Source organism: Cygnus atratus, chromosome 18 (genome assembly GCF_013377495.2).
Source record: "Cygnus atratus isolate AKBS03 ecotype Queensland, Australia chromosome 18, CAtr_DNAZoo_HiC_assembly, whole genome shotgun sequence".
Classification (NCBI taxonomy): Eukaryota; Metazoa; Chordata; class Aves; order Anseriformes; family Anatidae; genus Cygnus; species Cygnus atratus.
Window position 1 is genome coordinate 10,339,207 of NC_066379.1, and position 24,477 is coordinate 10,363,683.

Below are 24,477 nucleotides of genomic sequence, written 5' to 3' on the forward strand. Positions count from 1 at the left end.
GGTACACAGCAGTGCTCCTGTACAACCCTTGCTGAATGGGGAGAAGACACTTTGGTTACCTTCTGGATTATCCAGTGGACCACCTGCACCTCTAGCAGCCTTCAGTATTGCAATAACACTGACTTCAGAGAGAGCCGAGCAGTCCTGCTAATAATATTTTATGTACAGGAATGTGGGAATTAATTTATACCTCACATCTTCCGGTTACTCACAGCTGTTTTTTTTTTTTTTTGGTTGTTTGTTTTTTTTGTTCTCTTCTACTGTGGAAAAGTGTGAAGGAAGTGGAGAACTGGACTGTATGTGTATAACACCAGTGGCTTTTCCAAATAGATCGCTCCATTTAGCTGATGTTCACAATCTTCAGTTGCTGCACGTTGACGGCTGATAAAAACAATTAAATCCTTTAGAAGTTCCCCTCCTCTGGTCAGGTTCTTTGTTATGATTATAAATCTCTAAATTTTATGTAATATGATCTTTAAGGATTCCTATTTTTTTTTGTCCCTCTACTGGATAGTCTATATTCCTACAGTGTGTTTATGCATAAAACATGTTGAGTAACAGTGAGATGCGGTGATCTGTTTGTCTTTTTCTAAGACAGTCTCTCAAATGCCGTCTCTCCCAGCCCTAGGAATGCTTCATTTAGAAAGTGACATTTGAGAATATAGTATCAGAACGATGTGGAACTGCTCCTCATAGCTAGACCCTCAGGTCTAGCTCTCCTCTCTCATCAGGTAGCTGCGATGGGTCCTCATTCTCAAACAAATCTGAATCTGTTGCTGAGATGCGTTACACCGAGAGCTCTCCTAGTATATCAGAGCTGCAGTTAGATGGACGGGTGCTTGAGACGTTGCAGCCCAGCTGGTTTTGATGCAAGCGATGAAGCTGCAGTAACCCGAGTTCCTTCTGCTGAAGATGAACTCCCGGTCCTGTCACAGCTCCCACAGTCCAAACTGGTGCTGAGGCCAGTTGAACTAGAGCTGACCTACCAATCCAGTTTTTGAATCTATGTGCAAGAACAGACATTGTTGGCTCCTGTGTCATGAAATTATATAAACCTTCTGATGGTTTCAAGAGAAGGACTGGAAAGGTCTTGCTCATCAAGCCTTTACCCAAACATCACGCATCCTCTGACCTTCATCCATGTCATCGCTCAGATTTTGCTTGTGCTTAACCCCCTCCTGACACAAACTCATGGCCACTCTGAGTTTGGAAGAACCCTGATCATAAGACCTAGACCCTGTACCAAAGGGTCTTGTACCAAATGTAAAAAATTGGGGTGCAGAGAAACAACAAAACGATGGACAGAACATATTTGTGACTGTTACCAAGCCCACTGGCTTGTCTGCAAATCGGGCTGGATGGATTCTTACCTGGTGTTTAGGGAGTGGGAAGGGGCCACACAGGAGACGTGTGTGCCATGTGCATAAAGAAGTTTAATTGCACTTTGTTTAGTTACAGAAACCAGGAAAGATGCACTGAGTCCTTGAGAGTCACCCGCTGGCACTTACAATGAGGGTGATAGAAGGACGAGGGCTGAGTCGTGTCTGACTCCACAGCCAGTCACCAAAGTTTTCTGGGAGCTTTGCTTCTGGTATTTTTTCCTTTTCAGTTTTAGGTGCTGACCCTGAGCAAAACGCTGCCATTTACCACGCTGTCGTTTGTGAGCAGCCCTTGCAGAAGTGCTCGCCAAGGTCAGGGAAGAGCTTGCAACCTAGTGCTGCACCTTCTCACAAGGTGGATTAACGCTCCTTATCTCGTCCTCACTCTGGAGAACATCCCATTTCCCTGGTTAGGATTAGGAGGTCACACTTACCCTGGTAACAGATTATCTCACTGGAGGCTTTCACAAATTGGCTCGCTGCACTGCTCGTAGCAGAGGTACGGGCTGGGTCGCTCATCTTCGTGCACGCCAGGGTCTTTAAAGTCTTTGGGGCGTCTTCAGCTGCGAACCACAAGACCTGCACCACGGGGAGCAAAGGGGTTAGAACTGGAAAGGGGGGAGAGAAACTTTTGCACAGCACTAATTGTAATTCCTCTGTAATTACCTAAAGATGAAAGAATGTTCTGACCTGAGAGATCAGAGCGAGAACATTGTGAAAGGGACAGTGGGAGCACGCAGAGAGGCCCTGACGGAGGGGCGGGCAGGTTCCTGCACAGGCTGGTGTGACCAGAGCAGGGGGCAACTGCTGAGTGAGACCGGAGGGATAACACCTGGAGATGTAGGCTCACCTGGCCAAGCTCCTGGCATGCCTGTCTGCCTCGTGATCTGGGTGGCTTTGTCCCCTTTCGTGCTAGAGGAGACGAGGAGGGGCTTTGAGGAGAAATGGCACAAAACGTTGGTATAATAAATACATTGCTGGAGCACGCAAACATTGCATGAGCCTGGATTCATCCTCAGTCCAGAAAGAGCTTTTATCCTCCCCCTGCTGCGGGAAGCCGAGTTGAAGGGAGGCTGAGTGACTTCCACAAGAGGCTGGAAATCAGTGGCAGAGCAGGAAACTAGACCCACGTCTCTTGATCATCGTGCTGCTTCACATCCAAGGGGTACAGCTTAAGAGTGAAAAAGGCCATACTGCGTTGCTGTGGCACGCAGCACATGCCAAGCGAGCCTTAGCTGACATTTCAAGGACCTATTGTTTTTAAAGTGGGTTCCTTCCATCTGCAAAAATGTTCCATTATCTTGTGGGGAGGGAGCAGTGTCTGAGGCGGAGGAGGGAGGCACAGACTTACATCAGAAATCGCTCGTTTCTGTGGCCGGTTTGTTAGATGTCAGTCCAGACATTGTCTGGATGTCAGTCCAGACCACGAATGGTGGATCTGACCATGATGTGTTTACTTTGCCACCTGCTTTCAGAGACAAGCACATAAGCAAAGGACTGTTTTAAAGGTTTTTGTGTGTATTTAGCTTGCAGCAGAACTGTGTCACAGATGATGCTCTGAGAGGGAGCTCTCCCCAGACTGCTTTTATGTTAAAAGCGAGGGAACTGAGGATTCTTTTCAACGGAAGCATTTACATTCTATTGCAAAACAAACAGTGGTAGTACTTCACATGCCTTCTTGGAAAAGAAGTCAACAGTAGCTGCTCACTATCTCATTGCTCTTTCATTCGGTTTGCGTCAGAGACCTTACAAGTCAAGAATCACATTTGCAGCTGCTCGGGCAGTTCACGAACTGCTGAGGCTGCCCAGAGGTTGTATAAAGTTAACAATGCAAATGAAAGAAGATTTGCATAGAAATCGCAGGAGGCAAAAACCTGCTGCTCTCCCTTCCCATCTCCTCCCCTCTCTCTGGAGGACTGATCCCCACCGGGTCTCTTTTTTTGTGGTGTTTCAGTTGCTGCTTTTTCTCTCCCGGTTCTCTGCCCTGCATCTGTTTCCCACTGTGTTTATCCTTGTCCCCACTCGGAGCTGGGAGCCCTCGAAGTCCTTCAGATGTGTGCACAGACCCCTGGGCAGGGAGTTTTCATTAAATATCGTCAGGACTTGCCTTTACTGGTTAATCTAGAAAGGGTGCTTAGGGACTTCTTGCCCTGCTGCTGAGGTGCAGGTTAATTGCTAACCGAGATGCAATCCCATAAGTCAGAAGAAAGGGAGAAAGTGGAGTTCAAGTTAAACGTGGTTGAACAGCAGGCAGAACACAATTATCAGCATTTAATCAGGGTATCACGGCTTTTTCCAAGTGTCCCTGAGCCCATCCTTAAACAAACACGGACAGGAGCTAGGTGACATAGCTCGGATAATCACGCCACCCCAGCTGCGTTGCCTTCCTCATGCCGCTGAGCTGTTTAGCATTGTCTCAGGAGGTAAAACGTTCCCAGCGTTGCCCCATGGGTGTTGGAAACCTTCCTGCTGGGAACCACGCCGAGCGTCTGAAGGGCTGTGTTGCAGCAGGCACGTCTCGCAGATGGAAGCGGGTTCCCTGGCTGGCCTATCTTCAGGATCTGGGCACTTCAGGGCATTTTTGCCTTGGCTCTTGGTTACTCTGCTTTGAGACTTACCAGGCGTTTTCTTCTTCAAAGTAACATATGGAAATGATTTGAGATCTGCTGCTCAAAGCAAACTGATTCTGCAGTGGGGACCATTTCTCACAGCTCTCTGCCCCGTTGATGTGTGGCAGGACCAAAGCTGGGATCCGTGCACCATCTTCCAGGGTCCGGGCAGGTTTTTAGCCCCCAGCACAGGTGATGACGGGGTTAGAGCAGGAAGCTCAGGTGGCATTTGTCAGATGGCACGGGTCGTGATCATACCAGTTCCCTGCTCTGCATTATTCCTCCTTCATGTGGCAAAATTACAGATGTTGACACCGGGTTGATTCACACTGCCACTCATCCAGAAGCTCAGGCCGCCTGGCCAGCATTGTGCATCGCTGTGTGCAAGCACCCTTTTTCTCTCCTTGCAGGCTGGTAAACTGAAGTGTCCCACCGAAAGCTGTCAAGTTCATACAGACAGTCAACGCCAGAGCTTGGCGTGGAAACCAGGAGCCCTCAAACAGTCTCTTATTAAACACTATACGATTTTTTCTGCCTTTTGGCTCCCGATCTGTGGATCTTTCTATGAATCACACTGTATCGGCTCAGTGGGACATGGTGTGCAGCAAGAGACAGTTACTTGCTACGCTTGTTAAAGCTTAAACCAAATTACAAGAAGATATATCCAAAGTACACAGCGTGAACTCTACCTCTGGCACTGCCAGGGTCCGCAGTGAGCTCACACGTTTTTCGTCCTCTGGCTGTGATTGCTGCTGGATGCGAATTTGCGGCTGTTGGGACTGCCGTCAGTTTCTGCTGGTAGACGAAACCTTCCAGTATCACTAAAGCTCTTTAATTCCCCGTTCCCCCCACCCCAAGGCAGCGCACAGCAGCGTGCATGTTGGGCTGTGCCTCTTTGGGTTCTGCTTGTACATTCAGGATGATTCATTTACACCATTTACATTTAACATGGTGAACGGAGGGGTGGGAGGCAAGGGGGAACAGACACAGGCTGCCTCAATCTGAGCGCTGTTCGATTCATTTGCTTTCAGTCCCAGGGGCTTGTTGAGACGGTGGCACCTCATGGGCAGGTAATGATATTAAGTTGGGATGGTATCCTCAGTAGAAATCCCTGCTGTTATAACTACCGTGCGTCATTCCCGATACCCGCAGGCCTTCTTAATTCCGCTGCCACTGAAGAACCTGTCGGGAACCTTTTTTTCTTCTGTGCACACAGCAGGGGTAGACGATTTCTGTGCTTTTATTTCTCACTGTGGCTCATACAACCTTCTCTTTCCTGACCTCCCCAGTCACTGCCCTGCTGGCAGAGCGCAATTGTTCATGGAGGTATTTCTTCTGGCCTAGTGATGGATTTTTTTTTCCTTTCAGATGGATCCAGTGACTCCTCAGCCACTTCAAGCTGCTCTTCGCATCCCTTTAGCACTGCTCCTTGTGCCCCACGCCATCCTTACTGGTCCATGCGCAGCCTTCTCTCCCAGCTGCCTTGGCCTGGACCTCCGTCCCCTTGGCTAACCTGCTGTGCCAGCCTGCTCTCATCAGCCTCCTTGGTGAACGCTGCAACGCTTTATGCTTGTAGGATAATTCTGAGTCGGTCAGTATCTCTCTGGGATTTGTATGATTGCATGGTGGTAAACAGCGTACAAAGCCTTGATTTTTCCCTTCCCAGTGACCATTCTCAGCTTCTATTACTGTTGAACACCACGTTGATAAATGGCACCATAAAAATTATAGTAATAAATTTAGTCTTTGTAAGAACTTCTGAGAAGCTTTGTTAAAAAGCAAACAAATCTTCCCTCTTGGGATATTTCAGATGCTTTTTACAGACAAATTTATTGGTCTTTTATGGGACCAGGAATATGTCTCCTACATGACTTAACGCAGAATGGAGGTGAGCGAAATGCCTAAGAATGATGAGGTGGCATTATCACTCAGCTGGTGAAAAGAATTGTGATGAGCTCGAAGAGGGCTGCTGGTTTTAATAATGAAAATAGTGCTGTTGAATCCCTCCTTGTGAAGCTGAAGCAGAAGTGGCTAACGACATAAACCTAACACACAATACTGTATAAAAATGAGTGGAGATACCACTCCAGGTTCTCCAAGGTAACCAGCTCCTCTTAACTTACAGGGACTTAAATATCTTTGGACATTCTGGGCCATGGATTCCCACACATCCACAGTGTCTGTCCTTTTAACTCCTGGCTTGAGAAGAAATAGTAACTGTTGTTTGAAACCAGTTCTAGGCTTGACATAACTACTGACTCCTGTGGGTGCTGACCAAGGATGAATTTGACCTGTGATACTTGCCTTTGCCATTTTATTCCAGAATCAGCCTAGAAATATAATACTTCAGGCAGCGTTTCTTGGTTTAAAAATGACAGCAATCAGGCTGCTAAAATCCAGGAAGTCCTGTCTGCAGCTCTCTGCAAGTCCACGCTGTGGCACACGATGATTCACAGCCCGTGCCTGGGCCTGGGGAGTCATCTCTCCTTGTCCATTCTCAGACTCCGCTGGTATTTACCAGTGTAGGAAAATGAACGGCTCACCACTAAGAGCGTGTGATGGTTACCATCACTGAAATCACTGCCATGCTTAACCCGTGATGGTTGCCATTGGGGTTTGAGCAAGGACTGACTTGTATACCTTTCCGAAAAGGACATTATAAAGTGGTGCTTGAGGACAGCTTCTGTTACAGGTTAGATGAAGTTGAAGCAGAAAAATGATTCTATGGAGTTCTTAATAAATGTAACCAGAAGGAGCTAGTATGGTTCTGTGAAAGCACAGTCCCCACCTTACCCCTCCTCATGGTGGCTCGCTGGCCACGCTCTCTCTTAGGCTTGCGGTGGTATGTTCTGCTGGCAGGCCGGGCAGCTCTCCTCCATGCTTCAGCAGCCACAGCCTCGGGCAACAGATTGCTTCATGAGAAACTCTAACGCATGAAATTGTTTGAAATGAAAGTTGTGGGAACAGTGCTGATGGTAATGCAAGTTATTTACTCAGGAATGTTTATTATTTAATTAGACAGTTAAGGCTGGAGTTTGACTGTAATTCAGACCAGACCAAATGAAATGGGGTTTTGTTTTCTTTTATTTTCTCTTACCTCTTTAACAGCGCAAGAATTAACGCATGAATATGTACAAACATATGCTTATGAGAAGCAGGATTTAGCTTTCAAAGATAAGTCACTGTTGACTCACAGTGAAGGAATTGTACATGGTTAACACGAGGAACCTCAGGTTGGCATCACAAAGGCTGCTTTTGAAAGCCAGCTCTGTTCCCTTTATTAAACTACCGCATCGCCATCTGAACTCTGGCTCCAGAGCTGAGGGAAGGATTGCATCAGGAGCACGCTGCATAACAGTACACTTGTTTTTCTCCATAAAGAGAATGTTGCGGAACAGGTCTTACGCATGGGGCTGAGCCTTGTTCCGGATGGGATCCCTTCCAAAACACCAGGACTTGTCCAAACAGGGAGGAGTGAGATGTGACAGTGGCAGACGGCCTGCAAAAAGTGAAGATAAAAAGGAAAAAGGAGAAAAAAAAAAAAGACGTGTGTAGGGGAGACTGCACGGAACTTTTTTTAGTGTTCAGAAAAATCTGTTGGTTTTGTTAAGAGTGTTATCAGCTGAGCATGTAGTTTGTTATCTACTTATAATGTACTGTACTCTGTGTGACCGATATTAAGGATTCCTTACAATTCACATTAAGATGGGCTTGATTTTTTTTGTAAAACCTCATGCTTTTGGCTTAGTGTCAGAAAGTCCTGCACCCTGGCTTCTGATTAACCCCTAACCCACAGAAGCCTTCAAAGACTGAAGGAGCGTGAACTCGGGGGCTGCTTGTGGTCTGTCACAAACGTCTCCTAGCCTCAAAACACGCACTAAATACCAGAAAACTACATTTTCTGTCACACAACCTCCCCTGCCAGGTAATGGCGGCCGGCTCTGCCCGCAGCCCTCCCTCAGCACCCCGCGGGCCCCACCAGGCGGCGCCCGCTCCCCTCAGCAGCCCGTCCCGGGGCTCCCCTTAAAGGGGCACTCACCCCCCCCGCGAACCTTCCCGTACGCAAACCTCGCTGTTAGCCCGGCCCCTTTAAGGTTACCATGGCGACCGCGCTCGGGGCGAAGAGCGAGGCGCATTGACGTCACGGCGGGCGGCGGTTGGCCGGCGCGCTCCGTTTCCGTTGGGAGCCGTCGCTGAGGCCGAGGCCGGGCCGGGGCCGGGGCCGGGGGGCGCTGAGGGCCCGGCGGAGCCGCCCCGCGCAGGTGGGCGCCGGGGCCCGGCCCGGGGAGGGCTCGGCGGGAGCCGTGAGGGCGGCACGAGGCCGGTGCGAGGCCTCGGGGCCCGGCCCTGCCGCCGGGAGCGGCCCCGGGCCGGCAGCGGAGCGGGGGGAGCCCCTGCGCTGCGGGGCCGCGGGGGGGGGGGGTGAGGGCCCGGGGTCGTTATTTACGTATTTATTCATCTATTTAGCGTTATCTTAATGCCTTCGTTGGCGCGGAGGTGCCTTAATTAGCGCCGAGCTTCGTTAAGTAGCGCGCGCGCGCGCGGCTTCGTTAATCAGGGCCGGCCCTCGTGAATTGGCGCGGATCGTCGCTAATTAGCGCCGACCCCCGGTAATTGGGGCTGACCCGCGTTAATTAGCGCCGCCCTTCGCCCTTCACAGGCGCTGGAGCTGCGCGGGGCCCTCCTGAGGCCCGCAGCGCCCGGCCGGGTGCTGTGCGGGGCCAGGAGCAGCCTGCGTTGGCTGCTTCGAGGGCCTGTCAGCTCCCCGAAGGATCTCTCCTGACTCCATTTTTTTCCTTTCAGAAGCAGATCCTGGGATCAACGTATTTGTGTCGTGTGTTCCTGAGCCGTTGCAGCTGTCCCCGTAGCAGGTAACTGTCTTTATCTTTCATCGAAAATGCCCTGAGAAATGGTTTCCTAATTCTTCATCTAGTGCTTTATGAAAAAATGGCCTGAGGTGAATGTATTTTATAAATATACATACATACGAACGTATTAAAAATCGTAACTGGAAAGGAAAAAAAGCCGCACTGTTTAAGAACGCTTTCATGAAAGTGCTACAGCTGACACTGTAATTTTAAAGTCTCCTGAAAACCTGGTATCGTAATGGGTATGTGTAAAGGTGTGCTCCTGATAAATTACAGCTGAAGAAATGTTTTGGGGTTTGCAGTGAAATGGTTATGAAGTGTGGAGCAATTTAACCTGGAGAGCAGCTTTTTAGGAGGAACACTTCTAATTCCATAACTTCCGTTAACGAACTGCCTTGGTACTTGGTGAACTTGCTCTGATTTGACCTTACCGTGTTCCACGTTTCACTTCCTAATGCCTCTAATGCTTGCCTCTCAGATTCCCAGCTTCCACCCACCTATCTCCTGAGCATAATCCCCTTGACCCCGTGTCCTGCTTTCAGCTGGGACAGAGTTAATCTTCTTCATAGTAGCAGCTACGGTGCTGTGTTTTGGAATTAGGAGGAAAGTGATGGTGATAACACGCGGCCCCTTTAGCTGGGCAGTGCTTCTATGAAGCCAAGGGTGTTTCAGCTTCCTGTGCTGCCCTGCCAGCCAGGAGGCCGGGGGTTGCAGGATGAGCTGGGAGGGGACGCAGCCAGGACAGCTGGCCCAGGCTGTCCGGATGTCTCGGGCCTCGTGGCGTCATGCTCAGTGATAAAACGGGGGCAGTTGGCCGGGGGCTGCTGCTCGGGGACAGGCTGGACACCGGTCGGCTGCTGGTGAGCAGTTGCCTTGTGCATCACTTGTTTTATTTGTTTTTTTTCTTATTTTCTCTTTGGTTCTCTCCCTCATTCCAGTGGAGGGGTGGAGAGTGAGTGAAGGGCTCTGTGGTGCTTAGCTGGCTGCTGGGTTAAACCACCCCACACAGGCCACGCAACGCTGCCTGTAAGTGAGCCTCCAATCCTGCAAAATCTTAGATTTAATCAGCAGAAAGTTAAGATGGAAACCTTTCCTGACTAAGTGCTCAGAGGGCTTGGGTTGTTGAAGCTTTTCCAGCTCAAGCAAATGTTCTTCCTCTTCTGCCTGTGTCTACAGAGCATCCAGATTATTTTTATTTCTTCCCAGGTGCTAAATAAGTTCATAACTTTTTCTCTCACAGTTTAACTTTGTCATACAGATAAAGGTGGTTTTATACTCTGATATCAGGAAGATGATAATGCAGCATCATTTTCTTTCAGGCCGCACAATGCGCCTGACTACTGGGCAGCAGCATCCTTGCTTCCACTAATTATTTAACCTTCTCTTTCTCTTACTTTCAGCAATGGCAGCTTCTAGCAGCAGCAGCAGCGAAGAGGAGCGTAGCCTTCGGGAATGTGAACTTTACGTCCAAAAACACAACATCCAGCAACTCCTAAAGGATTGCATTGTGCAGTTATGCACCGTGAGACCCGAACGGCCCATGGGATTCCTCAGGGAATACTTTGAAAGGTTGGAGAAGGTAAAAATAAGTGCTGCGAGAGAAGGAACAACCTAAACTTACACCATCTCAGTGTGATGTAGTGACTGAGGCGCAGATCTGGCCTGTGTTCCTGTTGGCTGTTTGGAACTGGAATTGATGCTTTTGGAGAACCAATTTTCTGTAGTTTTTTGTTAGCTTATCATGGTGTAAAAGGACTTAGGGCAAGAAATAAACTGACAGGGAGACTTACCTACTTTGGATGCAGATGTAATCCCAATCTAGTATTTACTGACAAGCTAATAGGACATGAGGTCTTGTCCGTGGTCAGATGTCCGTGGTCAGATATCCGTGGTGTGTGACCCCTGTCGAGGCTGGCAATAGTCACTGGTTTCTTGCATCAAGACAAATTGTTTACATTGATTCAGGTACAGCACAGAAGTAGCAGGCCAGTTGCAGTTACCCAAGCTTAGCTGAAGTCAAATGGAAGTATTTGGTTTCCCAGTTTGTAGGAGAGCAAGCCTGCTTCTGCCTTCTGCTGGGAGTTCAGTGTTACTGTCACAGCTTTGTTCGTCCTCTTGTTTTTCCTCAAGGTCTCTTTGGTGTTTTTGTTGTTGGAAGCACTCTGTGATCTTGGGAACAGAAAGCGTTCTGTCCATTCGGTGCTCCTATCTGAAACAACTTAACGTTCATTTGAACAGTTCATTGTACATAGCGTTATCTAGCAGATAGGAGAAAAAGCTGCTATGAAAATGTGCGGTTTTTAAGGGCTACTGCAGGGGAAAGGCTGGCCATAAGCAGTGTGTTCAGGATATGTCATCAGTAAATAATGTAGCTGTGACCTTATACAGCAGTCATTTGCAGGTGCTGCTCTAACTACTTGTCTTATGCGGGAGCTGTATCTTTGTCTTACTTTTTATTCTAAGTAGTTATTACTAATTGCTGAAGTAGAGAAGGAAGGTTAGCGCTAGAGATCATAAGTATGTGTAGTGGAAGTAGTCTTCTAATGGAAGTGTTCGTGGTAGATAGTAGAAAATGACTAAATCCTGCAGTCTCACCTCCTGTAGCTCGCAGTGTGTTTGAGGAACATTTTTGCTTGTTAAATGGACAAGAACTCTGTAGTAGGTCTGATTTAATTTTTTTTGGTAACGTCTTGTGTACATTCTCTTTCAAAATCCCAGTAGCAAGCCAGGTAGTAATCAGCTTCCTAAAAGTCCTTTGTCCCCACCTGTTACCATGCCTATTTTCCAACTTATATTCTTGGATTTGAGCATGGATAGATTCTAAAGTTTTTTGTATCAATGTTTAAGGTAATTTAAAAAATTCTCACTTTAAAAATTCTCACAGTAAACTGACTGACTGCACTTAGAATAAGCTGTAAACCGATCCATGTGCAGGGATATAAAAATAGGAATATTTAGGTTCGTTTCTATAGCAGATTGATGTTCAATGTACAGTATTTAAAGGGAACTTAATTTGCCTTTACGTTCAGGGCTAGGCTTGTCATCCTGGTAGTCACGTGTATTTTGGAGTTGAATAACTCTTGACGTTTTTGTTCTGGTGCAAATAGCCTGTCTGTGTACTCTGTCAGCCTACAAGGAAGCTGAAAGTAAAACTGGTTAGGTAATGTTTATTCCCCTCAAATTACTCTTACAATCTTGTTCAGTCTTCTATTATGAGTAGTGTTGGCATGGGTTGTACGTGCCAACTAGTACAGCTGTAGTGTGGTGAAACCAGAGGCTTTTTCTTCTGAATTTAAAAATTGCTACGGATTTCTTGACGTAATTTCACCATTCAGTCTAACGGATTGGTCTTAGTTCGACCAGGTAACGTTGGACCTTAATAGCTATCAGATAACAGAGCAGTGAGCGTCCTGCGCTACGTTAACAAGCTCTTCTGACACCCCTGTCTGGAAAGCACCAGTGCTAAGTACTGTTATTAACCAGCTCTAACGTGCTACGTAGTTCTGGCTGAGCAAAAATGTGTGAAACAATCTATTTTACTTCCCACCAGTAACGTCCGTTACATCTTTAGTAAAGCAGAGCAACTTTTCAGTATCCCTTTTTAAATCTGCTGATCCATTACACTGAACGAAACCGAGGCTGAGATGCAGCGTGATTAAGTTTTTATTAAGACTGACTTTTGAGTGAACCTAATTCAAACCCGAAGCTGGGTTGCTATTTTCTCCCTAGTTATCCTGACAAGTCATCTCTTCGCAGCATGTGCACGGAGCTGATTCATTGACGTGTTAGTACAATACGTGGAAGATGTTTAAACACGCTTTTGAATTTATGTTCTGCAACATTAAAATTACCGCCTCTGAAGCGGTTATAGTTAGGGTAGGAATTTGCATGTCCTCGTCGGTTATGAAAGCTTTCCCATGAATTTGATTACTGCACGGAGATGAAATGGCACACAATCAATTTGTGGGGCGCTAAGGCTTCTGCTGCTGTTGCTGCGTGAACGTGTCTGATAACAGCAGCGCGTGCTGAAAGCTACCCAGTGCTGGGCGTGCTGTGTCATCTGGTTTGAGCTGTGGAAGTGTAGCAGAGATTGTTACTGCCCGATGGGCCTGTTTGGTGTGCGGTGGACTTCATAGAAAACTGAGGTTATAAAGCTAGTGATCGATGTCTGAGCACTATACCTGCTCCTCATCACCTCCCTGTCTCCCCAAACTCATACCTAAATGTATAGCAGAAATTTTAACGCTGCATCTTTTAGCTTCTGAGTTTTTTCAAATATGTGGAGAGATGGTATAAATTAAGTACAAATTAGCCAGAAGAAATCGGCTATTTCTGGAGCAATGACAATTACCAGATACCAGGGTACACGGTGCAGAACTTAGTTCTGAAATCATGGTCGTCTTCAGTAGCTGATGAAATTCAAATGTGACTTTGTGAGGCTCATTACTTTAATATTTCTTACTTGCAACTAATAATTTAAATGGGTTTAATAATAACTATTTCTTATCTGTCAGGAGAAATAAAGTTTACAGTTAGTGGTCACTGACAATAAAAACTTTGTCTGGCCTGCTCTGGAAGTTGAAAGCTCGATATTTGGATGCGATATGTAGGCTAACTTTGGTACTAAAACTCTTTAAAATCCCAGTGATGGTTACACTAATCAGTGCAGAACAAAATTAATACCTTTCTCCAGTAAGCATTTTAGTTCTAGGAGTTTCTAAACTTGAACAAACATGTTTTCTCATGCAAATGAGACTGGTTGTATTCTAGGGTACCAGAGAATAACAGCTGTCGCTCCTTTCTGTCAGGGCCTAGCGTGATTTAGCTCTGATCCGGTGGCGTAATACGTGTGGTTTAGCGTCAGGAATGATACAAGGTGTATTTTAGAAACATGAATGCATGGAAAGCTGCTGTTAGGAAAGCAGTGAGCTTCTAGTGTGTCCCTACGTGGCACAGAGTTGTCCTGTGATGCGTAATGCAAATGTGGGGTGATTTGTTTCATGGGGGTCACCTTCCTCTTGATACGTGTTTAAACAGACCATCTAGAATAGCTGATATACTTAAATACTTTGTGTTCCCCGCCTGTAACCTTTCTATGTCCATGTCCTACCTTAACAGACTTAACGTGATGTTAAAGCTCAGCTCAGGCAGAGTTCCCAGTTGTGCTTTTTCTCTTGGTGCACTTCCTCAAGCAGGCCATCGTGCTGGCGAGCCTCTTGTTGTGATGCACAGCTCCCTGGCTCGATGCTACCGAAGTGCTTCTGTCCCTGAGAGTTACAGGATTTCAATGTTTGTGTATTTTATGTGATGCTGGAAGAGATCCAGCAGCTGACGTTCACTCACTTTAAAAGTGCCGAGGCTTTAAATACGTCTTGCCCCCATCGGTTTGAAATGTAGCACTATTTTAATGGACAAAGAGCAGGAAGTGAAGTGCAGTTGGACGGATCGGTGCTCTTTGGCTATCCGAGAGGTATAAAATGTAAACTCACTGTAATGGTTATCTGACGTCTCTTTCCTCAAAGTGGTGGTGTTATACATAGCCGCTGTGTACCTCCGGGGAGGAGTGTGGCAGCCAAGCTGCCCAACAGGGCTGGGGACAGCCTTATCAAGGACACCAGGACAAACCCAGCTCTTATGCGCCTGGAGTTTTCGCAGAACAGATGACTTCTTGTTCTTTTAAGGCATCTCCCAAAACTGTTTCCTTAAAGCAGGGAGAAAGTCATTTGAGCTGCTATGACTCAAATGCTTTGGCTTTGAGGTTGGCTTTTTTTTTTTTTAAAGGCAGATCTTACGTACCAGAAGATTCACCTTACTAAAAGAATCGAGTCTTTGTGTGTCAAGTTAGCTAGACATCATTTTACTGTAAGTGTGCTGGCTTTCTACAAAATTACTATGACACAGCACAAAAGGTAACTGAGGGAAATCAGGAAAAAGTCTGTACGAAGTTGACAGATCTGCAATTTGAGGGGGGAAAAATACTGTTTGGCCTTTAGCATCCTTCCTCCACCTCTTCTGTAAGCAGTGTTCGTATTTCTTTCTCCTAAAATAAGTGATGGTTACCAAGTGTCGAGTTGGTCCATGGCTCCACCTTGTTTCAAAAGGTTCTCGTGTAACGTGTATTTCTGAGGAGTCCTTCTGCCTTTCAAAGGAAAAAAAGGCTCAATACCTTGGAGCTGAGGGAAGGAGCTCCTGGGTTTGTTATTGGGAATATGTCTTTATCACTTGCAGATTTCTTCATTGTCTGTTGAATATACTAGTGAAAAGTAGAATCAAATTTATACCTCTTAATAAATGACACTACTCGTTTAATAAACTAAAATAAACACCATTGTGACGTGAATGTTATGAAAGGCATATCTTCTGTCTGCTTGAAAAAGGGCTTTGATCTTGCTTACTGTAATCTCCTTGCTTGCCTTAATGTGGAAGTAAGAGTACACAGGAAGCTCCCTTGCACTGGCAGACCAAATTGGAATGTGATATGTAACTGCTTTTTTGCTTTACTGGATTAAGTGACACAGATATCTCTTCCTTCCTGTTCAGGAGGAAACAAAACAGTTGTTGAATCAACAGAAGTCTGGTTCACGCTCAGACTCGCGGGAGGATGAAATCTCTCCTCCTCCTCCTGTGAACCCTGTGGTTAAGGGTCGAAGACGACGTGGGGCCATCAGTGCAGAAGTCTATACAGAAGAGGATGCTGCGTCTTACGTTAGAAAGGTGCTGTAATTTCCTTTAAATGTTGCCAGGAATTGGAACTGCAATCTAAGAGTTAACCTAAGACCACTTACTACCCGGTGTACTAAGTCACACTAAGCTCCTGTGGTCTGTTAAAGTCGTGTGATGGCTGTAAAAAGCAGACCTGTGGCTCTGTCACTGGAGGATAGGATAAACTGGCATTCAGTTAAACCATTTATGTGGAACTTTGACCTGTTCCCTTTGAAGTAATGTGTGTGCACATACATCTATACATACTTCTAATATACACACCCAGTGCTTCCAGTTATCCAGCAGCTGCAACAATATTAAGTTTAGCCTAGTGGCAGAGCAGATTTGCTGCTATTCATAGAGAAACAGGTTGAACAGACACTTGCACTCTTGCAGAAGAAACTACAATGTTAACATGGAGTGATGTTTTTTACAGTTCAAGATTTTATTTACCTTCTGTAGAAACTGGCTATAAATGTTGACTGTATTTATTTATTAGCTCTACAGTGCTTGAAAGAATCTGGAAAAACTTGGTCAGAGTTTTGTAGCAGTTTGATTAATTTATTTGTCCTGGGGAATACAAAAGTTTTTCTATAGGATTTTAATCGTTTACTTTTTCTGATTATGTCCTAGGTTATTCCAAAAGATTATAAGACTATGGCTGCATTGGCAAAAGCTATTGAGAAGAATGTGCTGTTTGCCCATCTTGATGACAACGAGAGGAGGTAGGAATAAATCTTTGTAGAAATCTTGAAGTATCTTAAAGTGTAGATTTCTGAAGAGCTAAGTGTTTCGTAACGTACAAAGCTGCACAGTCTCTTTAAGTCAGCGTAACAATACAGAGATTACAGAGAAAGTAGTGGCTGGTCGGAGATGTATGAATGCATGCACAGAATCACAGACTAGTTGGGGTGGAGGAGACTTTTTAAGATCAGCTAGTTCTAACCTGTCTTCCACTAGATTAGGTTGCTGCGCATGCTGCAGTTGTCTAATTCTAGGATCCTTCTTTCAGTGACATCTTTGATGCAATGTTTCCCGTCACTTACATTGCCGGCGAGACCGTCATACAGCAAGGCAAGTGGCAACGCTTACATTTATAAGTAAGATGGAGGTGGTGAGCAGGCTGACCTAGTGATGGTGTTAGCATGTTTCTTTGGAAATAAAAACAGTCTGGCTGGTGTGAGTCTTGCTCCGTTACCTGGAGCACAGCTCATGCTGTAAAGTAAGGAGTGGAGCCGTTGTGGGAATATGCAGTTCCATTGCATACGTTATTTATTGGGAAGATTGTGAATTGATGGCTCTGTAAAATACGTTACTGGTTTTTGGATCCAGTATGCCTTTCCAGTGTTCCTGGAAGTGCTGCTGATACACTGCATACCAGTAGGTGTCCTCTTTCACAGAACTAAGGCGAGTGTGAAATCAGCAAAATGTGAAATTTCACCCTGCAAACTGTGTAAAAATTGGTCCCTGCCAACCTCATTACATTCTACACATCAAAGCTGGCAGAGGTGCCAATTTTGTAAAAACACGAATGCTTGCCTGGCTTTACTTTTTCAGTGTTTGTTCAGTTTTTTCATCTTCATTCCTTTCTTTTGTTTTTCATCTTTAGGTGATGAAGGTGATAACTTCTATGTTGTTGATCAAGGAGAAATGGATGTAAGCAGTACTGGTATTAATGATGCGTTCATCCCTAGCAGAAGAGTAGTGTGGTATTTGTTGGCCTCTCTTACAGGTCCTTACTTAGACAGCTTTTCTCTTAAGAAGTTTTTATTGTAGAAGCTTATTTTGCTTTGGAGCTATTTTAGTCCTTAGTGACAGCTCGGTCTGGCTGCAAAGACTGAGTGAGTTGTGTTGAGCTTCAAATGAAGGATTCAGATGCTAACAGAATACTAATGCTTTACAAGTGTAGGGTGAAGTCTAGTTAAGGTGTGGGACAGGCTATAACAATGACCAGCCTTTTTATTTTCCAGTCCAAGCCGTCCACAGCTTTCTGTGACAGCCTCTTCTAAGGCCTTTTGAGTTCTCTGCATTTCACAGAGACTTTAAGGTTTTATTTCCTACCCAAAGGTCTCTGGAGTTTACATGTGTAGTCCGTGCACATAATACAGAGAACAGTCCCTTTGTTAACGAAAACTAAACTTCTGGCTGGCTTTGGGGTTGTCTCTAAAGTGCTGGTGAAACCCCGAAATGGTCCCCTTTTACTGTACAGATGTGAGAATTTCCCTTCACTATGAAGGAAATGCAGGGTAGCGAAAGCTTCACGCTGTCTTCAGCTGGCTTGCAAGACGCCGTGGGCTTTGGCTTAGCACCATGCACCGCCTTCCAGGTGTACGTGAACAACGAGTGGGCAACCAGTGTCGGTGAGGGTGGAAGCTTTGGAGAACTTGCCCTTATATATGGAACTCCTCGTGCCGCAACTGTCAAAGCGAAGACGAATGTGAAGTTGTGGGGCATTGACAGAGATAGCTACAGAAGGATCCTGATGGCAAGTATTTTTCTAGCTGACACGTGGCTCATGCAATTAGCTCAAGGAGCTGTGTGCTAACCTGGAGTTATGCTTTTTGTTTAACTGTTCGGTCAACTTCTGCTGGTCACCTGACTTTCTATCTGCTTGCCTTTTGCTGGGGTTGTTTATTCAAAATCCTGCTATCTTGTGCAATCAAAGCTTATCGCTTCTCATGCCCATACGGGAACGGGGCAGGGGGTAGCCTTGCATTAGCGAACGAAACAATTCCAGCACTATCGATGCAGCGTAGTTCACTGGGCTGAAAATATAACGCCTGGTTAAATTGTCAGTTGTGTAGATTCTGCTCTGTATTCTGGCTTTCCTATTCCAGCTTTCCATTTGTAAGCTGTGTGTGTGTGAATGGCAGTTGTAAATAACTTGAGCGGGTGCTGTGAATCTTTGTAAGGTTATACAATAATACACGTTAGCAATGTCAAGACCATAGTAAATAAGTGCTTTATAAAGGCTGCTGAACTCTGGAATATTACCGAAATAATGAAATTTGAAAACACCTAGTTTTGTGGGGCTTGGGGTGTGTGTGACAGGATGCACAATGCCTGCTTAAGCTGTATATTTTTATATGGAAGTTTAGCAGAAACCTCATATCAAATGAGATGTAGACAAAAAAAAAAAAACAACTTTTTTTTCTTTTTTTCTTTTTTCCCCTGTAGGGGAGCACTTTGAGAAAGAGAAAGATGTATGAGGAATTCCTTAGTAAAGTGTCTATACTGGGTAAGTAAGAAGATCTTGTTCGGAAGTGGAATAAATTGTCATATTGCAATTAAGGTGTTACCTAGTGTTATTATGATTACAGACTATTGTGGTAATCCATGAAGCAGACTGTAAAGCCGTAAAGCCTGTATTGCTTTTTTCTGCATTGTTCCAAAGTAATTCCAATTGAAATCTTTATCTGATGCACAAATGTAACTGTTTATAGGCTGTCTCCTCTGTAAGGACAGAGGAAAAAGTATAGCTTGTACCTCAAAAAGACAACTTATTAACGAGCTATTAACTCTATAGAATCTCTGGACAAGTGGGAGCGCCTAACTGTAGCTGATGCGTTAGAACCGGTACAGTTTGAGGATGGGCAAAAGATTGTGGTCCAGGGAGAGCCAGGAGATGAATTCTTCATCATCTTGGAGGTAAGCAAGGCTGAAAGTCGTGTTTGTTAATATTTTTAACATTGCTTATTCTGCCCCTAAATAGACATTCGGAGAAAAACAAAATGCAGGAATGTACTTTTAGAGAATTCCTCATGAGATGCAATCTTGCTGGACATGCAGAAGCTTATATTTAGCTTGACTATTTTTACAAATGGTACGTCCAGGAAAAAAAATTCTGGCTTAAACTAGTTTGTCCTGTTTAGGAGAGAGGAGACCCATTCTGGATAGCTCGCAATCTTGCTAGTGGTATCATAGCCTTCTCTTTTTGCTATTTTTACTGTAATATTCTTACTGATACAAGAAAAATGGGAGGAAATTAGTGCTGTGGGTAAGTAAATACCCAAGATGTTTTAAGCTTAAAGAAGAGGGAGGACCAGCTGTTCTTATGGAGCAGTCTGGTGAACTATGCATGAACTGTGAAGTGGTTTTTAAAGACTGAGATATCAGAACAGTTATTTCTGCAAAGCAACTCATTCCTTCTGGAATTCAGTGTCTCAAGTGATATCAGAAATTGCAATTGCTTAATTGCTGTGGTTTATTAAAGGGCACAGCTGCAGTGTTACAGCGTCGATCAGAAAATGAAGAATTTGTTGAAGTGGGCAGACTGGCACCTTCTGATTATTTTGGTGAGTTCTGTCGTGACAGCTGTGATTACATAAACCACTGTCAGTTTTACCTGTGCTGTGTGGATGATAGTAATGGGATGGATTTGTTAATTGCTGTTTTTGGCTAATTTGTGCTTCAGTCAGTGTCAGGTGAGTATGTCACTTGGCATTCGAGTGTGCATGCACCTTACAGAAAAGTAGCCATGGGTTACTGCACAGGCTGGTGGTCATCTGGTCCGAACTCCCCACTCCAAGCAGGGCTAACTCTGAAATTGCATCTTGTTGCTCCGGGCTCTGTCCAGGAGTTTCTTGTGTGTCCAGGGATGGAGATCCCACAGCCTCTCTGAGCAATCTCTTCCACTGTTTAACCAGCCTCTATTTAATGTTTAAACACTCCCCTCTTTCTTAAAAAAAAAAAAAAAAAAAAAAAAGACAAACCCAACCAAACAAAAAATATTTCTTCAGGTTTAAGGTACATCCTCTCATTGTTTTCTGAATTGTCCTCTTGCAAAAGCCTTCTGGCTGTCTTTTCAGTTTTCCCGCTCTGTAGATGATGCAATCAGCAAATACTCTGTTGCAAGGCCTGAAGTGGGATGAGCTCAGGAGTGCAGTAATAGTGCTGGCTCAGGCCAAAGGTCTGCTGAAAGATCTGCTTAGGTCTCAGTAACTAGTACCAGATGTTTGTTCTACATTTGTCAAGTTTCAGTCTCTTCTAAGCTTTCCCCTGATGTATATCCCTGAGTTTCCTACTACTACACTAAATATTACCATTGTGTTCAGGTGCTGCAGATCTGTCCCCAAGGATTTAACTCTCCTTTAGAACCTGCTTACTCTTTTGCAAGCTTGTGTTCTGGAGGCTAGTGAGTCTGAGGTTTTAATTGGGCACAGAGGAGGAGTTTTCCACCTTTCTTTTGAACATCCTTTCTGATAATACAGGCAAATTTATTCTCTGAGGAACACTGAGTTCTTTCCTCAGTCCTGAATTTGAAGGGTAACCAGTCTAACTGCTTAAAGACAAACCAACCTGAAAGTCGATGTGGGCTTTTTCATGCTTGCTTCTCGGATTGTTAGGCATAGCTGTTAACACCAAAGGGAACAATGGCATGAAGAAAGCTTAATTTCAAAACACATTAGTAGTTGTAGCAGGTATTTGAAACAAAGCTTTTGTCATGTTTGTGCACAGTTTATGGGGAATCCCAGGCTTGGAATGCTCATTTTCTACCATCCAATGGCAAGGTCATGTTCTTGATTCTGGCTAGCTAAATGTCAAAAGCTTCTGTCTTGTGCATTAACACTTTTACTTCAATACCCCCACGGTCTTGTCCTGCATGTCCGAGGAGTTTGGGTTGAACGGTAGCATACCTTACATATTAGAAAAATGAGTACTTGGTTAGGAAAATTACATAGTTAACTGAGGTGTGACCCTTTTTCAAATAGAAACTTCAAAGTTTTCTAGGTTGTCTTCAGAGACTTGAATGCAGACAGACTGGTAAATAAAAAAAACCTTTAGTCTGTTCATAAAGGTTGTTTTTTTTTTACACAGGCTTCACAATTGCTTCTAATGTAACTATATAGATACTTGTTCTGATCAGTATTAAAACCTGAATTAACTTCGGTTCAATTCCTGCAGCAGTTTGAAATACGACAGGATAATTTCTTTTGGTTCTTTGCACCTTGATTTTTTAATGCTGTTCACACTTTCCTGTTGCTCTAGGTGAAATAGCTTTGTTGATGAACCGTCCCCGTGCTGCCACAGTTGTTGCTCGTGGCCTGTTGAAATGTGTAAAGCTCGATCGACCCCGATTTGAACGTGTCCTGGGTCCGTGCTCGGATATTCTCAAGCGAAACATCCAGCAGTACAACAGTTTTGTATCGCTGTCTGTCTGAAATCTTCCTCCCTATCAGAAACATGCTTCACAAATGCACACTGCTTTATTACCCTTGTGCAGAGCCACATTGCCACTGGCATTTGCAGCTTCCTGTCTGTTTAAAAAAAAAAAAAACAAAAACAAAAAACAAAAGGTAAAATTGCTTTTCATGGCACTACTTTTAATTTAGAGCATATTAGTTCTGTGCTCTCTGTCCCATTAAATAAATAGAAAAAGTTCTATGGAGATGTTTGCTGTTACGGCTTCTTTCTGTGCAACTGCGTCCAACTTGGGCAAATGCAGCAAATGCAGCCTTGCTTTTCTGAAGAAGAGATCTCCAGGCACCATGCCAATTGCCATAGAGTAAGGAGGTAACTGGGAAGAGGGGGGTGGAAATCTAAAGGTGTTTCTCAAGCTGTTGGACAGACTTTAAGGCTGTGGTCATAATCTGCTGTATTTCTTTTCAAATGAGAACTGCCCTTGTAATTGAGCTTCTTGGGGCTTGGGGTTTTCTATTTTAATTTTCTGGGTACTGTAATCCTGGGGTCAATTGTGAGGCATCAGCTGCTAAGAAAGCCACAGTTGGAATTTAACAGTATAATTGTTCCTGTGTCTGCTGGTTTAAGGTTGCTTAGTTATGTTTTTGTCAAGTGTAAATCAAAGCTTTCAAGGTTAATAGTTCTGGTGAACTACTGCAGTTGTTACTTAATTTGCTGACTTGCCGCAACTGATTATTTCTCTTGTTCTCTCTTTGGTGATAGATTTGCCACTCGAAACTTCCTGTTCAAAGTGGCAAGAACCAAATATTACATTAAATGCCTAACTTCGATCTCGAGTACATAGATCGATGTAAGAGTGGTGCAGCTGTCTAGCTGATATTAATGTTCAAGTCCTAGATTGGTGCAGAAATTGGAAGCAAGTGTTTTATTTCCCCTGTGACTCTTGCTTGCTTTGTATTCTTCAGTTGACTTTTTTTTTTTAAATGATCATCAGTTCAGGTGACCCTTCGAAACCAGGGAAATTTTAAACTTTGAGTATTTATGGCCAGCATTAGTTGCAGGGGGCGAGATTGCTGGTCCATATAGATGCCATTGTACTTGGTGGAGAATGTGAGGCGGAAAAAGTGAGTGTTTTAACTTTCCTGCAGCGCTCAGTTATTTTAAGTATGTTTGTTTTTAAATTCATAATTTTAAAAAAGAATGATTATGAATCTAATTTAAATACAAAAGGTGCATTCTTTTCCTTGCTTATCCAATTTCCATGACACAGATTTCATACTTTTTTTTCCAAGTTCAATATGTTGCGGAGTCTTAAATGTATTTCAGTATTTACCAGCTTTGTGTTACATTACTCTGTGCACACCAGTACTTCCCGAAAGTTTTTACTGAATTCCACGGTTCAATAATGGTAGGCAATTTTTAAAGTTTCCTTTAAACTGTAATTTATATAAAGTAGCGTAGGTTTGTATTTGGGAGTGACAGCAAGCAGTTCTGCATTTGTTGTGCAACTACTTTTAATGATGGAGCCCTCATCTTATTTCCTTTCCAAGATGATACGAATGCAAATTCAACAGACTTTCTCCCAGGCATGTCAAAAACAGTCGGTTAATTGATGCTAAATAATTCCGAGGGTATCGTGCTTTTACAAAAGGTTTCATGGTATTTCCAAACATGAAATTCCAAGAGTGGAATTTAAATGCTTGTGGCTTTTCTCTGTTCAGAAGATATTGAGTAGACAATTTCTGCCAGAGCCCTTAAGGAGTAAGCAAATGCTACTTTTTTTTTTTTAAACTGTTCCCTTCAGTTTTGACTCTATTCAGGTTTTTCCTTCATGTGTTCTTCACGTTACTTTAAAGCACCAAAAACTGTGTAAACTAGTTAGAGCTCCACAAAAAAATGCACATTTTTTTATATAAGGCTTTCTAATCAAGTTTCACTACTGCATCTTTTTAGCTTGCTGTTTACTCCCTTTTGTAGTTTTACCTACAAGATTTTAAGATAAATCAGCTAAGTCTGAGTTAAATATTATTCACAGTTATAGCTTTACCTTTGTGTGCAATTTAAATATGTTTGAAACCACAATTGGCATAGTTTTGCCTTAGCTAACATTCAGGGCTTTAGAAGTAATTTTTTGCTAGTCCACCTTTAGCGAATTTATGAAGTCTATTGCCCTAGAAAGCTATAGTCAACCAGAGGACCATTTTTGTATTGTTACCTGACTATATAAGTCTGATTTACTGTATGTGCTAATATATTATATTCCTTTTGTTATAGATTGTCCTAATGGCAGGTAAAGCAATAAAATGATTTAAATTCTTAAATGCAATCAGTCTCTTTTTTTCCCCTCCCATCCCTGTATTGTTTTCCTTCAGCCTTAGAGGATGCCTTAATAATGAGCTGGTGGAAACGAAGAAACTTAAGGGATTAGCTTTGTTAACTCTGGAGGATCGAGTTCAAATCCTAGCTTGTAGCACAACTGAACCATGCCCTCGAGCTTGTGGCGCTTGCTCTCCACGAGTCACGCTGCGCCTCTGACCCAGGAACTTCTCTGGAGTTCTGGCTTTGGGTGCATGAGATCTGCTTTTGAAAGAAACACTGCTTAGAGGTACCGGCGGCTTGCTTGAGTGTCTCTCTTAAGTCACTTCTGCTGTTGTTGATCTCTCGTAAAGGCAGCTCAGTCCTGGCACAGCCACTGTTACTGGAGCTCCTAGACTGTAAGTTGTCTGCTCCCATCTCTGCATCATGCCCTTAGGGAAAGTTTTGAACACCTGAAAAGTA

General features: G+C 44.2%; 1 protein-coding gene across 1 annotated transcript; it reads left to right on the forward strand.

The window, feature by feature from the left end:
- Nucleotides 1-8,059: 8,059 nt before the first annotated feature.
- On the forward strand, nt 8,060-24,020 carry PRKAR1A (protein kinase cAMP-dependent type I regulatory subunit alpha). Its single transcript, XM_035558719.1, has 12 exons — nt 8,060-8,250; nt 8,792-8,859; nt 10,257-10,435; nt 15,397-15,570; nt 16,192-16,283; nt 16,571-16,632; nt 17,168-17,214; nt 17,885-18,043; nt 18,736-18,796; nt 19,085-19,206; nt 19,772-19,853; nt 21,547-24,020. Exons 3-12 carry the CDS (start codon nt 10,259-10,261, stop codon nt 21,717-21,719), a joined length of 1,149 nt encoding a protein of 382 aa, XP_035414612.1. The 5' UTR covers nt 8,060-8,250; nt 8,792-8,859; nt 10,257-10,258; the 3' UTR covers nt 21,720-24,020.
- The last annotated feature ends 457 nt before the right edge of the window (nt 24,021-24,477 follow it).

Bases quoted from the DNA above. Each gene is read 5' to 3' on its own strand.
- PRKAR1A (XM_035558719.1), top strand. From the start codon at position 10,259: ATGGCAGCTTCTAGCAGCAGCAGCAGCGAAGAGGAGCGTAGCCTTCGG. The intron at 10,436-15,396 runs GTAAAAATAAGT...CTTCCTGTTCAG, and splicing joins ACTTTGAAAGGTTGGAGAAG to GAGGAAACAAAACAGTTGTT. The intron at 15,571-16,191 runs GTGCTGTAATTT...ATTATGTCCTAG, and splicing joins CTGCGTCTTACGTTAGAAAG to GTTATTCCAAAAGATTATAA.